At 35.9% G+C, this 17,652-nt stretch overlaps 1 protein-coding gene across 2 annotated transcripts in view; it reads left to right on the top strand.

Moving 5' to 3' along the window:
* Positions 1 to 17,652, top strand: part of lmbrd1 (LMBR1 domain containing 1) — a 109,138-nt gene that overhangs the window by 26,593 nt on the left and 64,893 nt on the right. The window contains exons 4-6 of one of the 2 annotated variants that reach the window (XM_051916334.1): positions 5,404 to 5,501; positions 6,685 to 6,752; positions 13,202 to 13,290. The exons of the other annotated variant lie outside the window; for it this stretch is intronic. Of the exons in view, the coding sequence (XP_051772294.1) occupies positions 5,404 to 5,501; positions 6,685 to 6,752; positions 13,202 to 13,290 (255 nt within the window). The remainder of the gene's footprint in view (positions 1 to 5,403; positions 5,502 to 6,684; positions 6,753 to 13,201; positions 13,291 to 17,652) is intronic. 2 annotated transcript variants of the gene reach the window in all.

Raw genomic sequence — 17,652 nt, 5'->3', positions numbered from 1 at the left:
TAACAACTCAGAACCCTCTTAAACTAATAACCATCAAAATAACCATACCCAGGAGATGAGTCTGAAGTCTCAAGTGTGTTTTTACGAGTCCGAACTGGGTGTCTCGTAGTGGATTCATATACCCTTTCGTCTCCACACCTGAGGGGGAATTGCCGGAGTGCTATAAAAGGAGCCTGAACTTAGTGGAGGACCGAGGTTGGTCGTTTAATTATTTAGCTCCCTCTTCTCTTTGTCAGGGGGATTAATATGCTAAACTTTTCTCCCCAGTCAGGTGCTTTCCCATTAGATCTGGTTAGATTGAAATGGATGATCTGCAGCAATGCAGTGCGGCCTATTCCCTCGCCGTGTTAATATTCATGTTGTTATGATTAATATTACCCACTGGTTGGGTGCCTTGAGCTCACAGACTGGGGACAGAGAGCAACAATGCGTGCCACTAGCATTGGATGGTTCTGATTCAGTGTATGTAGGCAAACAGTGCATTGTTATTAGCCGAAACGGTAACCTGTGGAAATGAATGCACTGCTGTTTTGTCTTATGTCAATGTCCAACATGGATTTTTTTCATTATTGTAATCTGTTAATTGAGGTTCACTTACAATGTTAATAACAATTTTTTTCTTTCTTTTTTTTCTTGTTTTAAAATTGACTCATTCTGACTGTGTCTGAAATCATCCGTTTTTAATGGGTGACTCCTTTAAGCCACCGCCATCGTTTTTGATAATTTTCACAAAAATTTCATTGCCCCCAGAATATTTTGTTATATGAATATCTGAACATGCAATATATCAAAAGAAAGAACAGACTCTCTGCTTTTAAACTAAAAACCTGTTTTATTCTAGCTTCATGCACTTGAACATGGATAAGTTTCATAAAGAAAGAAACATTTTGGGCAAAAAGCAGAGAAAATCGTGTTTTTGTCAAAGACTACACCCAGATCGGATTAAGATGATGATCAAAACACAGATGGAATTGATCCTATAACTTGTCCTGGGTCAAATTTCATTCAGTAACATTAGGCAGTTTTGATTTATATGCTTAATGTTGATGATCGCGTTATTTTACGTATGCATATGATTACATATGAAATCACTTTCTGTTTCTGCGTCTTCTTCGCATGTGCTTTGATCAAGAGATTTAGTACTCTTTCAGAAGATGTCATAGCGCCCCCTAGCACATAACAGTGGAAACCCGGAAAATTCCATTTTTGGCAAGGAAACATTTTCTCACAAATAATGAAAAATTCTTGCTATTATACGAGTAATTGTTTTGAAAATATTATATAAATACAATTTACAGACAAAGTGCTGCATCATCACAAAAGTCTATCATTGCATGTGTTTTGAAGTCAATTTAAACTTGTGTAAAAGTGTAAACCATTCAAACGCAAAAAGACGTGGAAGAGAACTCAATTCAGTACTCGCATATTTGTCAATTAGTGTTACATGGGTCAAAACAACAACAAAAAACTTTTTATTGATTTATTTTTTTCAGCTGTGCTTAAATTAGCATGCTGACAGTGTTAGAAATTTTGTATGTTGAAACCTTCTCAGAGAATTTGCCTGTGTTTGGACGAAAGCATTTACACTTCAACATGAAATATGAAGTGTAATTCAAGATGAATGTTTCATGCAGCCTTTCTAAAACAATAGAATGAACCAAAGCAGTCATTATCTCACCAGGGCTGTAATTGCTGTCATTGAAACGTTGACATTTCACTTTCACATTTACTGGCCCTCATTTTCCACAGCATGTTGTGTATTTAACCAGTATGCTCTCGGTACTTCAGTGCACTACAGGAAGTGCGTTATTAACGAAGATCTGGTTTGTGAGGAGGGACAATTTGGATTTCTTTTCTTTTTGCTTGCTTCATTTGTTTTAATTGAAACTCTTTGGGATTATTGGGAAGGATTTAATATGTTAAAAGACAGATCTATGCTGTAACCTATATACCGAAGCACCCACCGTGGTCGTGATTGTCTGATTACGTTCTTTTTTTTTTTTTTGGCTTCACGTTCTGAATCATGCTAATGAATCACGTTATCACCTCAAGAAAGCGTTCAGCCAAGCGTGTCTCGGTCGGGAGTTATTTCGGGTTTACTGGGCCTGTCTTCAGAGACATCCATTAGCTGTAGATAACCCCCCCTCCAGCCTAAAATAGCTTTGTAGCCCCTGTATAAGTGTCTGCTCCTCACCTTCCCATGAATTTATAATGCCTAGTGGCGTTATCGTACTGCATATTAGAGCTGTTTCCTTCGCTGAGAGTCTGCCACACAAACACAATATGGAGGCATTTACCATCAGTGCAGGAGGGAAAGTGGAGGAACGAAGAGAACTGCATATTCTGTGTTTTTCAGTTATGACCTTATGTAGCATGTAGATATACACTCAAATACTTCCCCTCCTGTCCAAAATGACCATTAAAGACTATTGTCACGAAAGTTTATCATTGCACGTGTTCTAAAGTCTTGTCAATTTAAACTTGCACGTGAATTAAAACCATTCAGCCGCAAGAGAACTCAATTCAGTACTCGTGCGCTGTTTTCTGTCTAACTATCTCACAAAGATAAGCATGTTAAAATATGATGCATCTCAAAATAAACACAGTATAGAGGCATTTACCATCTGTCAAAAACTTCCTCTCCACTCCAAAAAGACCATTTATTGCTGCTGTCAAACTATCTCGCAAGAAGAAGCATGTTTAAATATGATGCATTTCAAATTGCCTGTCAGTCCATCCATCCATCCATCCATCCATCCATCCATCGTTTCTTTTTTAAAATTTGGTTTATAACCAATGGTTTTTTTTTTTATTTTTTTTATTTTTTTTTTTTATAAAGTGGTTAATAACCAATATGCAGAAGGGGTATTTATGGTATTATGTATATGGATTTTTGGTGCTGAATGGCTTAAACCATTTCCGATTAAGTAGAAGAGTATATATCAGTAAAAATACTGATCAAACTGATCATCTCTAGCAATAACACACCTTGACAAGCTGCACGGTTTGATGTGTCACTTATGTCTATAGCCTAAAATGACATGAATGATTATTCATAACCGAGATCCTAAGTATGAGTTATAGAAACAGGGGTGCTTTCCTTAGCAAACACACTAATTAACCAAACCAGACACTCTTAACAGACACAATTTAAATTTTTATTGTATTTCTAATTGCAGCAAATGGATTCCGGGTGCGTTGGATTGGTCTGGAGTTTGATGTATGGGCTTTGCCTTGAAAACATAAACTGTGTGGTACTGTGTGATAGTTTGAACTCCTTGAAAGCTTTACAAAACCATGAGAAATGCTTAAATCACACGAAACCAAATTGAGCGATGTTCAAATGGTACAAGGTAAATTGTAGCGAGAGTGTGTGAGAGTGCAGAGTTTATCTGTATGAGCAGCTTTGATCCACTGAACTCACAGATATGAGCTGTATGACTGAATCCCTCACAGTAATCCAGAAAAAGTGCAGCAATCAAAAAATTAAGTTTCGAAAAGCACACGAACAGCTGGCAAAATCAGCCGCGGGGCTCATGAAACAATAACAATAAGCGTTTTCATCCCATTATGTTTTTATTTTGAAATGTTGTGGCTGCTCTATTTTTCTCCTCGCCTGCTGTTAAAAAACATTTGTGTTTTGCCTGACAGAAATGCACTCCTCTGTCCTTTTTGCACATATATCTTTTGATATCGAAGCATTTATCAAATGAACACACATGTACACATTTGACTGATGTGTGCAGAGCATGTTTACATGTTCACGGAAATGAGCTTTTTGTCCTACTTGACCGTGGACAGAATGATGGATCATTTTTTTGCACTTGCGGAAGGTCATTGCAAGCCGTTCTGGTGTGATGCCAGTATGGGATACAGTCTGTGTGATTACAGACCTGTTTCTATATGGAGAAAGATGTTCAGGGTGTTGTGTGATATGGTTATGTCTTGTGTACTCCAGTTTTTTTCTCATGTATTCTTAATCCACTCAATTCATGTATACAAACATATCTCCAGGGCTTTGTGATGACACATTTTCTGAACTAAAGAAGAATTGTGTTATTCATATCGCCTATATCAACTGAGTAACCTACATGAGAAGTGAAGATGACAATTTACAGGGTCACAAAACTGTGATCCGCTTCAGGACTGAAATAGGCCAAGCTGACGATTTTAATTCATTGCATGACAGGGAAAGAGAGGAATCAACAAAATCACTTTTGCTGCCTGTCACAGTCTGTTACATAAACTCTTGCAATATCAGTGATCTTTGCTCCTTTAACTTGATTATTTCAGCTTGTCTGTGCTTTGGGGCTTAGGACTCATCATGTGGGAGTTTTATTGGTTTCTAGGAATCTTTACGTGTAATGACACTGATTTCACTCTTGATTTATGTTCATACCCCTTAGTCCATATATATATATATATATTTTTTTATTTTTTTATTTTTTTACATGTCATGTACCAATGTTTACGATACTAAATTTGCTTTAAATCATTTATGAAGCCCGTTTATAGAACTGCTATGAAACAATACTACTAATATTTGCTTGAAATGATGTTTGCTATAATTGAATCATGCTTTAATTTTGTGATTCTTTTTGGTTGCTTTTGACAAGCTCAAAAAAAAAAAGAAAAAAAAAAATTGTAATCTAAGATTAAATTGTTAAAAGTACCTATTTAGAAATTGAGTTTTTACTGTTTATCTACATTACATGTTGGTTTCTTAATGGAGTAATATAAAATTATATAATAATAAATAATATATAATATTAATAATAATTTAATAATATTAAAATAATATATAAAAATATATAATAATCTTAATGGAACAATAAAAAACAAAAAAACAAAAACGCTTTTATACCGTTTTCAACAAAGATTTTAATTTAGCAAAGCCAAAAAAGTGAAGTCTTTCTATATTAAAATATTCATATATTTATAATATATTTTATACATATATTTTTTTTTAAATAAAATGTTTTATTAAATGTTTCATATATATATGAACTTTTCCAAATTGTTTTTTTTTTAAATTGCTTCACTGCTTTTTATTCCTTTTAAAAATTATAATAAAAGATTTTTAAAGAATGTTAGCCTATTAATTACACCTTTTTTTTGATTTGCAACCTTAAAATTTATTCAGAAATAATAAAAAAATGTTCATAATAGAAGAGGCATAGGCCATCAAGTGTGCAAATTGCATTTTTAATGTTCTTTTTTTTTGTTTTTATTTTTTTTACATTTTTATACATGAATACATCTAGAGATACAATAAAATGAGTGCCATGTCATTGATCCTGTGACATCAAAATACATAATGAGTAATGTTCTGTATTTTAATGTGGATCCTGGTTGTTGAGTGTGCTCAAGGTGTTTAACTGCCCCATCTTTTCTCTTTCACAGCTCTGTATTCCATCATTCTGTTCTGCGTCTTCCTCTGGATCCCCTTTGTGTACTTCTACTACGAGGAGAAAGATGAAGACAACATCAACAAGTGCTTGGTAAACCTGTCACTCCTTCCTGTCTATCTAGTACACTCATGCACTCTGAAACAGATCACCTTTTTTCAGCCTTACAGGGATAATTCACACACAAAATGAAAAACTAGGTGGGAAAAGAGCTACGTTAAGCTATTTGTAGTCAATAAATAGTGTGTACTATACTAGTATGTAAAGCAAGGCTTGCTGTCTGTGCTTAGAAAAGTTAGCATTAATCATATCAACAGAAATGCCCTTGAGGTATTGCTAAGTGATATTTGCCTGATTACAGTTATGGCAGTTCATTTATAATAACCCAGTGAGTTTACCCAGACTCCATCTGCAAGAGGTTTGACTACAGTGAGGTGATAAAGTGACAAAAAAAAACATATACTTCTCACTATAATGCTGCTCACTTCAAATATCAAAATTTTTTTCTCTAAGGACGTCACAGTGATGTGCAGCATTACATGCTGAGGAGCTTCTTCAATATTCTAGAAGATATTTAGAGCTCTTTCCACACTTTCCACTCCATCTTCTCCCTTGAAACAGTCAGAAGTGGCTGCGTCCCAAAAACTATTGAGCATCCTACATAGGTAGCATTTTCAAAGCATCATAGGTGCTGTCCGGAAAGGAGGAAAGATGATTATGGGGAACTTAAGGGGGAAAAAAATCAAATAAAGCAGTTGAAGCAAGAGAAATTATTATATTGTATTATATATTAATTATATTATTGATTGTATATTTTAAATTTATAATTGAAAAGTAGCAATACAATTCTTCAGTCTAATTAAACATGCACTATTTTTGCCAAATATTTGTGTACACAATAAAACTTTGTAGTTATTTCACAATGTTAATTACATTTGAGTATGATATTGGCATTGTTAGCTTAGCAATAAGCTAACGCCAAACTCCATTATTAGTTGAGTCTGAAGCTGCACAAGTTGCTGCCTATGTAGAGTGTTGTCACTTTTAAGGTTCCATTTCAGTTGGGACACTGCATTAGCTCACTAGATTTTGGAACAGAGCCACAATGTCTCCATCAGAGAATGAACTAAGGACACTGTGTTCCTGACTGTTAAGTGCTGCAAATATGTAATTATACTCCAGCCCAAAGCCCTTCTCTACATGAAGCGTAATTTATCATGGATTGATGACTTGATGAATACAGTTTGATAAGCGTGTTTTTATTCTCTCATTACAGCAAGTGAAAAATGCACTGAAGTATACAATAGGATTTGTGATTGTGTGTTCAGCGCTGCTTTTGATTGGGTAAGTGCGCTTTTGTGAAATTATAGTATTCTGTGTTTGTGTGTGTGTGTGGAGAGGTCGATGTGAGCTTTATTATATCATTCAGACATAATCTTCAACCTCCATCGGGTATACAGAATGTTGTGGGAATGTGAAGTATTTTGTTGGACAAAACACCTATAATGACCAGTATTTGTTACGGTCCATGTAGCTATTATTAATTTAATATAGCAAGCACAAGTGGGCACATCAATGCTGATAATATGACATTTCTGTGATTTTTGGGTCATTTTAGAATACAAAGGGCTCCAGCCAGATCATGAATGATTATCAATCAACTTAGATTGACACCAACAATTTGAAAAATTCTACATCAGTGAAAAATAATATATACGCAGATATACATATATATTGTCAGATATACGCAGTTTATATCTAAAGAGCTCAAAATCTACTGCAGGACATCAAATGTACATTGAAGTCAACATGAACTTAAAATTGAGCCTGTTTACTTTCTAATGCAGATTCCTGGTGTTATTTTGTTACTTGATTCTGATTGGTTAATCGCGCAATCCAGCGATATGATATCCCCTGATAACAACCGGTAAAAACTGATAACACAGGCTCATCCGGGTAACGGTCACTGAAGTTGGTGCTTTACGCTTGCTAGGATTTTTTTTTCCTTGTGGAAGTTTTGCGTTTGGTGAGCTAATAAAATATTAAAAGTCATCAATATTTTGTGTACCCTTATTTGACATGTCATCCGGCATCGCAGACTCGCTCTCTCGTTTCATACAAACGCAGCTGCTGCCATTTTGTGACGATTGTTTTGTACACTAATGGATTATAAGTTAACAAACAGGTAAGATTTTAAAACAGTTTTACCTCAAATCATGTCTTATCCCCATTATTATTTATGTGGCGAAATGCCGTGTAATAAGTGGTATGACTGTACCATATCCCTTAAACGTCCATCTGGTTTGAACTTGCTGCTTGCTAGCAACTGCTTTCTTTGTGAAAGCTTTGCGTTTAAAGACCTAATAAAATATTTCAACTCAAGTCAATGTTTTTTGGCTAATTATTTACTTATGTGGCAAATAGCTGTGTAATAAGTGGGTGACAACCATTCGCTTCGCATCGGGGTCCTGATCACTCTGTCGGGTTTATTCTGCGATAACAACCGGCTGGATGTACATTATCGCTTACTTGGTCTTTGTAATCTTTGTAGTGTTTTCGTTCTCCACTTCTGATACTTCTGATGTCATAAATCCCACTTATTTTCAACTCCCCTTGAACTATTCCATTCTGGTACACTATCGTTTATAAGTTTTTTTAAAATAAATTACTACTTTTTTTTCAGAAATTATGCATTAAATTGATGAAAAGTGACAGTAATGGAATTTGTAATACTACAAAAAATTTCTATTTCAAATAATTTCTTTTTTTCGAAGTTTCTATTTATCAAAGAATCCTGAATGTATCACAGTTTCTACAAAATAAAAGGCAAAATCTAATTATCTAGCATCTTTAAACCTGAAGATTGTAAAGACCTTGGACATTTTTTTGTCAAGCCATGTAACAATTTCTTGTCCAATGGTTAACTGAACTAAAAACCACCATGCATTCTAAATGTGTACAGATACATGGTGTAGCTTTGTCCCATTTAACCTCGAGTTTATACTTTTTGTTCTCAGCAGTGCTCGTGCAGCATAAACATAATGGATTTTCTTTGCCGCTGCAAGAATAACACGTCTGCTCACCAGGTCATATAATTTAATGTGCTCTCAACCATTAAATAGTGTTCCTGTGGGGCAGGATACCTTCATCACACCTTCATGTCGTATAGACCCAGTGGGATGGGTTACTTTGATCGCAGAATGGGAAGAGGGACATGCCGTGGACCAAATTTAAAAGTGGGGATGGCACTTCGGACAGAAGCAATTTGGTGTTCATTTTACCTTTTGAACCAGTGCAGTGTTTTACCAGGAGTATTGTGTCTCAGGGATCCTGATGGGGAGGACATGATGGCTTTTTCCATCGTCTTTTTTCTCAGGGTGAGACGCAAAGTTCCTGTGTTTGTGATTGTTCATTTGGAGAGTGACTTCTTTTTGTTTGGCTGTTTTGATTGGTCTGCGCTAAGGATGGGACTTAATAAATGGAGAGCTGACCCTTCCCACCCTCTGCAGTCCAATTCACTCTCTCACACCGGTGGAGATGTCTCGAGAGCTCTAAGTGCACTCTATCAATGCCGTACTTGGTCTAAACACTAGACACATGGGCCCTGGCCCAAATGGATGTCTTCATGTGGACCTGCAGTCATGTGGCCTTCTTTGGTGCATATCTGTGAAGTCCATGAGACCATAGAGTGTCCTATTTGTCATTTTATGTTTCAAAAAGGTGCTCATAACGCATTACTTTTGATAAAAAGTAACTAAGTAATGCAATTAGTTACTTTTTTAGGGAGCAAGGCAATATTGTAATTACTTTTAAAAGTAACTTTCCCCAACACTTCATTTAGGCTTTTATTCACAGATAAACAATGGTCTACACACAAACATGGAGCGCATTAAAAAGTGCAATTATAGTAAATACTGTATATTGCAAGCTTACAGTATGCACAAGAACCAATGAGGTTTGTTCTCTCATGTGACGCACACGTTTAAGCTCCTGTGTTTAACATATTTGATGCACTCTGTATGTGCTTTGATCATGAAAAGTCAAATAACCCCCTAAATTAAATCTATTCATATAAGGGGATCATATCTCTTCACAAGACTTGGATTAAACTGCTTGATTGATATAGATTGTTTTTAAGACTCCTTTATGAACTTTTTGGATCTTCAAGGGTTTGATTGCATGGACTTCAGGGACAGAAACAAGGTTTCATTACAAGTATTGTCATTTGTGTTGAGAAGATGAATGGAACACTTACGGGTTTAGACTTTGGAGCGACATGAGAGTGAGTAAATGACTGAATTTTCATTTTTGGGTAAAATTAACATATACTGTGAGTGCTCCTGACATAGTATTTTGGACAATAATTAATGATGGCAACAGAGAGAGTGGATACAGAGGTCATATATGTGTTAAGTCTTTGAGCTTGTGAACCTTTCATAAACCCTCACAGAGTCCTTGGTCGATTTATGAAACTGCATCCTGCTGTACGTACAGTTTACAACGTAATTTACTGACACCCCTAAAAGATGACATTTTCATGCACGACGCAGCTTTTCTGAAGTGACACGTCAATTGAACTCACTCTGATAATGCCAGTGATGCTGAAGGATGTGGCTGCATTTAAAATGAAATTGACCCTATTTTGCAGCCATTTGCATCTGTTGTGATTTGAATGCAGCTCTTTTTAGCTGCATTTTCTCAAGTTGCTGATTGGATGTTAACAGTAGGTATTAAGTGTGTTCTTTAGAGCTGCATGATTATTGTTGTCATATATTTTGATTGCCTTTTGAACCACAATATGATAAACATTTAACATCTTATACTGCTGCTTGAATATCCAGACAAACATTGAAATAGCATGAATAGACCCAATGAATGGGAATGAAAATATAGTATAAATGTATTATTAGAAAAATGTTATAATATAAATGTAATTATAGTGTGCACATGCTGTTTTATTATTATTTCTAATAAAATGTATTATAAATACCTATATAATAATAATAATAATAATAATTATTATTATTATTATTATTATTATTATTATTATTGTTAACACCATGTGCACACTTTATATACACAGATCAGGCATAACATTATGACCACCTTCCTAATATTGTGTTGGTCCCCCTTTTGTTGCCAAAACAGCCCTGACCCGTCAAGGCATGAACTCCACTAGACCCCTGAAGGTGTGCTGTGGTATCTGGCACCAAGATGTTAGCAGCAGATCCTTTAAGTCCTGTAAGTTGTGAGGTGGGGCCTCCATGGATCGGACTTGTTTGTTCAGCACATCCCACAGATGCTCGATTGGACTGAGATCTGGGGAATTTGGAGGCCAAGTCAACACCCCAAACTCGTCGTTGTGCTCCTCAAACCATTCCTGAACCACTTTTACTTTGTGGCAGGGCACATTATATTGCTGAAAGAGGCCACAGCAGCACATTTCCATGAAAAGGTGTACATGGTCTGCAACAATGCTTAGGTAGGTGGTGCATGTCAAAGTGAGATGGCAGGACCCAAGGTTTCCCAACAGAACATTGCCCAAAGCATCACACCGCTTCCACCGGCTTGCTTTCTTCCCATAGTGCATCCTGGTGCCATGCGTTCCCCAGGTAAGTGACGCAAACGCACCCGGCCATCCACGTGATGTAAAAGAAAACGTGATTCATCAGACCAGGCCATCTTCTTCCATTGCTCCGTGGTCCAGTTCTGATGCTCATGTGCCCACTGTTGCGCTTTCGGTGGTGGACAGGGGTCAGCATGGGCACCCTGACTGATCTGGGGCTATGCAGCCCCATATGCAACAAACTGCGATGCACTGTGTATTCTGACACCTTTCTATCAGAACCAGCATTAACTTCTTTAGAAGTTTGAGCTTCAGTGGCTCATCCATTGGATCAGACCACACAGGCCTTTGCTCCCCACGTGCATCAATAAGCCTTAACCGCCCATGACCCTGTCGCCGGTTTACCACCGTTTCTTCCTTGGACCACTTTTGGTAGATACTGACCACTACAGACCAGGAACACCCCACAAGAGCTGCAGTTTTGGAGATGCTCTGACCCAGTCGTCTAGCCATCACAATTTGGCCCTTGTCAAACTCGCTCAAATCCTTACGCTTGCCCGTTTTTCCTGCCTCTAACACATCAACTTTGAGGACAAAATGTTCACTTGCTGCCTAATATATCCACCAACTAACAGGTGCCGTGATGAAGAGATAATCAGTGTTATTCACTTCACCTGTCAGTGGTCATAATGTTATGCCTGATCGGTGTGTGTATGTGTGTATATAATATATATATATATATATATATATATATATATATATATATATATATATATATATATATAATTATTATTATTATTAATGTTATTTTGTTCAGATGTGACAGTCAGTCATTTTTTGCCTCTTTGATTTGCAGATTTGTAAATTAACATGGTGTGTTATCCGCACCAATATTTATTTAAAATAAGCAGTGATTAGACAAAAGAGTCATATATTAGGTATAATTGATTGGCATATAAATTATAGTTGATACAAACTAAAACAGAAACTTATGGTTAGAAAACATGGGATTTTTTTTTTTTTTTTCTCAGAGCAACTGTAGCCTGAGGTATTTGCTTATGCAATCTCATCTGTAAGTGATATTCTCCTCACTGAAGATGACTCGCTTTCTTAGTGTTGCAGGTATTTGCTCAGAATGTGAGCATACTGTGTTCTCGGTTGCTTTTTAAGCTTGCGGCGATACATCACATGAGCTGAGTACATGGATCTCTACATGATATTTCACAGTAAGCACACTCGTGTCATCAGCCAGTTATATATATACATACGTATATAAGAAAACAATTTACCTTTTGGGTAAAGGTGCACTAAGTAACCACTTACAGGTGCTCTTTTTAAATTTTTTTTTTTTACTCTACTAAAGCATGAAAATACCATAATATGTTTGCAGAGATTTAGGAAGCATGCTAAGTTCATATACAATGCAACAGCCGGTTATTCTACTTTGAAAATGTGTGTTCCGTGTTGGAGTGTCTTTTTTTGTTTTTGTTTTGGTCTGTGCGATCCTGCCCACTGGCAATTTACCCAATAGTATTTCGACACCCCTGGTTGCAAGTTGGCGGAAAACACAACAGTGGAAGCCTGCAAAAGAACTGGGTCAGAGATCACAAATTCTAACTGACCTAAGCCTAAAACCATTGCAAACGTATACATCAGCTGATGAATTTACAGTGTGGGACCTGTCAGTTTCCATTGTTCTCGTTCCAGTTACATGTTCTCAATCTGGCAACCCACATGAGCGTCGAGTCTGAGGAGGAGTTGGCAGGCAAAAAAAACCCCTCTCCAATATCTTGAATTTGGAATGCAGTACCCAGTTCAACAACTAGTTGTCAATATCATATAATGCACATTTAAAGCTTTATAATACATTTTCACACTACACATTCTTAATGCTTTGTTTTCGTGAGAAATTATGTACTTTATTGATAATTTGAAATTAAACTTTCATTGGATGTGCCCCCATAACTCAAAAGCTAACCCATAAAAACAGACGTTTTAGAAACCAAAACATATTTAAAAATCATATTCATGTTTTCATATTTGCTTTATTAAATTGCATATTCTTCAATTCTATTTGATTTGATTGTTTGATTGTACATTTGATTGAAGAGTGTGTGTAATCTAATTATTACTGTTTTTATTTTTGATCAAATAAATCAGACTAAAACTTTTGAACGGTAGTGTAAATGATGACATTATGATTGAGAAGTATGAACCTCTTTTTCAGAACGTTTGTTCCCTTGGAATCTCCGCCCAACCAGAACTCCACTCAGTGGGAGAAGGTGCAGTATCTGTTCGAGGAGCTGGGCAGTAGCCGTAAGTACCATAAAGGCCTCTTTAAATGAAATTGCAGCTCAATTTTACTGACACTTGCAAAGAAAACAGCAAAAAGAGCTTTATTGAAGCCTTCCAGGACCACAACACCGAACCGACAGGTGCTTTTTAGAGAGCGACGGATGCTGCCGAGCCACGAGCAGAGGTGATGTGTGAGTTTGGCAGCATTGACATTTAGCCTCGTCAATGTCAACAGACCTCATTGTGCTACCTAAATTTGCTGTCTTGAAAAAAAGGAAAGGCTGGCTGCTTTTGACGTGTCAATCAAGGCTTCCATTTGAAGCAGGGGTGGCAGGCCCGTGTTTGTGCCCACACTTATATATATGTGATTCTGTGTGTAACATCCACCTCTTTTTTTCTCCCTTCATGCATACTGCAGGGTTATTATTGATAATTAAAACTAAGGGCCAGATTTACTAACAGCTTGCACCAATGCAAACCCTCTTTTGCTGTTAAAAACTACTGTCAGGATTTACTAAAGACACTTAAAATGCGTGGACAGTTATTTTTGCGGCTGATCTTTTTGCATTTGCATTGATAGGAGTTTCCCTTTCAGACGCAAAATTTATGGGCGGAGAGTATTTAAATGAATCATGCAAGGTGATTTACTAAGGTTTGCGCTAGTCAATTTACTGGTATTTGCGCCATTATTTACTGCCCTAAAAAAGCATATCTTAAGCCAGACACTAATTTGCGCTGCTCTTGGTAGATTGTGTTGGTCATTATGGAAATGATCCGGCTGTGTCTGTGTTCTTTAATGTACACGTTATTAGTAAATCACGGGCAGAACTTTCCACTCCCATCTGCACTTTTTTGGAATTGCGCTCCCACGCTAATTTGCCCTGTTTAGTATATCTGGATCTAAAACTTTTTTTTTTTTTTTTTTTTCAGCTATTTGCCAAGGTAACATTTCTCATTTTCATTTAGTTTTACTAAAATAACTAAAACTGAATGAAAACTAAAACTGAATAAAATCTATATAGATATAAAAAAAATTTTTTGTTACAATCAAAACAGAAAAAAAAAAAAAAAATTATTTATATAAAAATAAAGACCATATCAAAATAGTAATAAAAACTGCAATAGAATATCAGTGATACTTAAACAACTGAAATAACATTGCCGCTTTCACTTTGGTGAGGCCGAGGGATCATCACTTTTCAAATTTTTATTTCAAATTTTTCTCTTCTAGCAAAGGGAAAAGATTCTGTGGAAAGTCAGCCTCAATATTAGTGTCCATGTTTGAGTATTTTTGTGTCAATGTTCTCCAGAGCCTTTTCATTCAATCTTATATTCTAAAGGCTCATTTGAAGGTCACATAACGAGTCGCACATCTTTTTCCTTCCAGTACAAGTCATTTTTTGTGCCAAGGTTTGTTTTGCTCTGAGAAAGCAAGTGTGAGTTGCCAACATCATGGTGTTCCTTCAGAGAAGTTCCCTTGTTAGGTTGGATCGTGACTTTTGCTTCACTCTCCCTTGAAGACCCTCAAGCTTGCAGGAATGGAGCCACTAAAGAACCCAACCTAATCCAATAATAGCCTGGAGTAAGTCTGTGACTCTTTGAGACAATGTCTGATTCCTCTGAGGGGGTCTTAGAGCTGTCATTGCCCCTTCCCAGCAGCCCTGGCCTAATGAATAGAAATCAAGCAAAAAGTCTTGGTGAAAGGAACATCAGAAAAAGACCCCTGTTGAAACAGGCTTGTTTGTCAAAATCTGCAGCAGAGCTTGAGGTTGACGGTCGTGGTACCCTGCTTCTCACCCCCACTTCACATGTGAAATTAATAACCAGACCCTGTGTGCTAGATAAAGCAGGGTTATGATGTCCCTGAGAAGCCTCGACTGCTGAAGAAGCACCTTGACCCAAGGCAAGACGACAAATTCAACCCGGCGTCAAAATGTAGATAAGACATCAGACATAAAATGTAATAAACTGAATAATCTGAATGCAATAACCAATTCCCCATTAGCAGGTAAAGAGCGAAGGAGTGTGCAGAAGGGTAGACAGCTGGATATCTGATCTTATCACAGATATAGGCTCAGAAAAAGTCTCCACTTAATTATGCAGCAGAGGCCCGGGCCCAGAATCCAGTAAGACAGCTCTTGTTCTCTGATTTACCTTCCCGCTGAGCCGAATGCGTTTCACAGAGAGTCACATTTCGAATTGGAGCTAGCGTGACGTAGTGTGACGAGGAGGCATCCGGTGCCAGTTACGCTGAATCTAATTTGAATTTGATGACATAATTTTTCATACTTAGCCCTAGTCTGTAATGATAGCCAGAATAGCAAAGAAAGAAATCCAGTATCTAGATTGTAAGGGTGTTTACACATTGCAAGGTGTTAGGTTGGTTTTAAAGGTGTGGAAAGTGGCAGGTAATATATTGTTAATCAGTGTATTGGATATTGTGCATGCTCATTTCCTTCTGTTTTTAAATTTAGATTACTTTTGCAGTCATCTAACGTTTCATTAATTTTTATTTGTTCATCTTTGAAAACACTAAATAATAACACATCTCAAAATGAATATCCATTTTTCATACTGTACATTATAAAGTTGTGATGGCAAAAATCACAATTTTATCAAAATAAAATTTTAAAATCATCTTTATTGGCTATAACATGAATCGAATTATTTTACTCATAGATTACTTTTGCAGTCATATAACATTTATTTACCATTAAGTTAATCTTAAAACACTAGTAATTTAATGACAGTGTTAAATGTAATCTTTAGCAGTTCTTAAAATGAATCTCAATTTTTCATACTGTGCATTACATCACTGTAACACATAAATTCACTTGTAGCATTTAAATTATTTTTTATTTTATTTTATTTTTTTTAATTTAGACTAAATTGCATACAATTTTCATATTGTTTGTTTATTCTTTATTGGGTGATAACTAGGGTTGGGTATCCTTTAAATTTTAATGATTCCAATTCTGCTTATCAATTCGATTCTTATTGATTCCTAATTTCAGTTCCAATAAGGTAAAAAAAACTTAAATATCATTCACATTTATTCAAAATCTTGTTGCAAAACATTTCATTGTAGCTGAATACCATGAACAAAAAACAACAGGCTAAAGAACACTTAGACAATGAACTTCTGCCTATGTTAAACAACTAACCTAACTAATATAAATTTCAAGCATTATTAAAGGTAATTAAACACTCAATTAAAAATAAACAAATTAGCAATCACACAAATTAATACAACCAAACAAATATACGATTAAAATAAAGTGTTTTTAAGATTTTCAGGTATTCATGTACAGAAACTGTAATCAAATGTAAAATACTGCACTTTATAAATAAAATATACATTACAAATATAGTTACAAAAGTTGTTCAGTCAAGAACAGTGAGTGGATTTTCTCTTTGACTTTTGTTGTTTGATTAATGTTATTATAGAGACGGCAGCAGGAATATTAGGCTGCTGTCACTTTAAGAGCTGCACGGATCCAATATACTGTTAAGCATTTTCTTTGTCAACTGTTTACGTTCACTTGAGACATAACCGACTGTGTTTATGAGGAAATTGACATATTTTTGTGTGTATTTGTCTATTCAAGTGCAAAAAGATGCGGAAGATAACTCAGTATCAATTCAGTATCGTGCACTATTCAGTATGAGAGGCAATAATAAGAGGATATAAGAGGAATCAAAATTTTTAATTTTACAAATATATCGGATATATCTGATTCTTGATCTTAAAGGGTTAGTTCACCCAAATTAATGAAGTTAAAATAGTCCACGTGACTATAGTGGTTCAACCTTAATGTTACGAAGTGATGAGAATACTTTTTTGTGTGCAAAAACAAAACAAAAATAATGACTTTATTCAACAATAATGTTGAACCTGGAAGCGCTGTACTTGTGTCTACAACATAAACAGCGCAGGAGAATCACAGGGAAGAGAAGAAATTGTTGAAAAAAAGTTATTTTTGTTTTGTTTTTGCGCACAAAAAGTACTCTCGTCGCTTCATAACATTAAGGTTGGAACCACTGTAGTCATGTTGACTATTTTAACAATGTCTTTATTACCTTTCTGGACCTTGAATGTGGTATTTCGTTGCTTTCTATGGGGGATCAGAAACCTCTCGGATTTCATCAAAAATATCTTAATTTTTGTTCCGAAGATGAACGAAGGTCTTACGGGTGTGGAACAACATGAGGGTGAGTAATTAATGACAGAAATTTCATTTTTGGGTGAACTAACCCTTTAAGTATCCAATTCCAGAATTGTAATCGATTTTCAATTCCCAACCCTAGAACTTGAATATAGTTATTGATATATTGGTGCCTTGCTTTTTTCTCTGTGCAAGAGTTTTACATATTTACATATGT

The sequence above is a fragment of the Ctenopharyngodon idella genome, chromosome 13 (genome assembly GCF_019924925.1).
Source record: "Ctenopharyngodon idella isolate HZGC_01 chromosome 13, HZGC01, whole genome shotgun sequence".
In the NCBI taxonomy this organism is placed as follows: domain Eukaryota; kingdom Metazoa; phylum Chordata; class Actinopteri; order Cypriniformes; family Xenocyprididae; genus Ctenopharyngodon; species Ctenopharyngodon idella.
The sequence above is the reverse complement of the archived record's forward strand: the minus strand, read 5'-3'. Positions and strand labels throughout refer to the sequence as shown.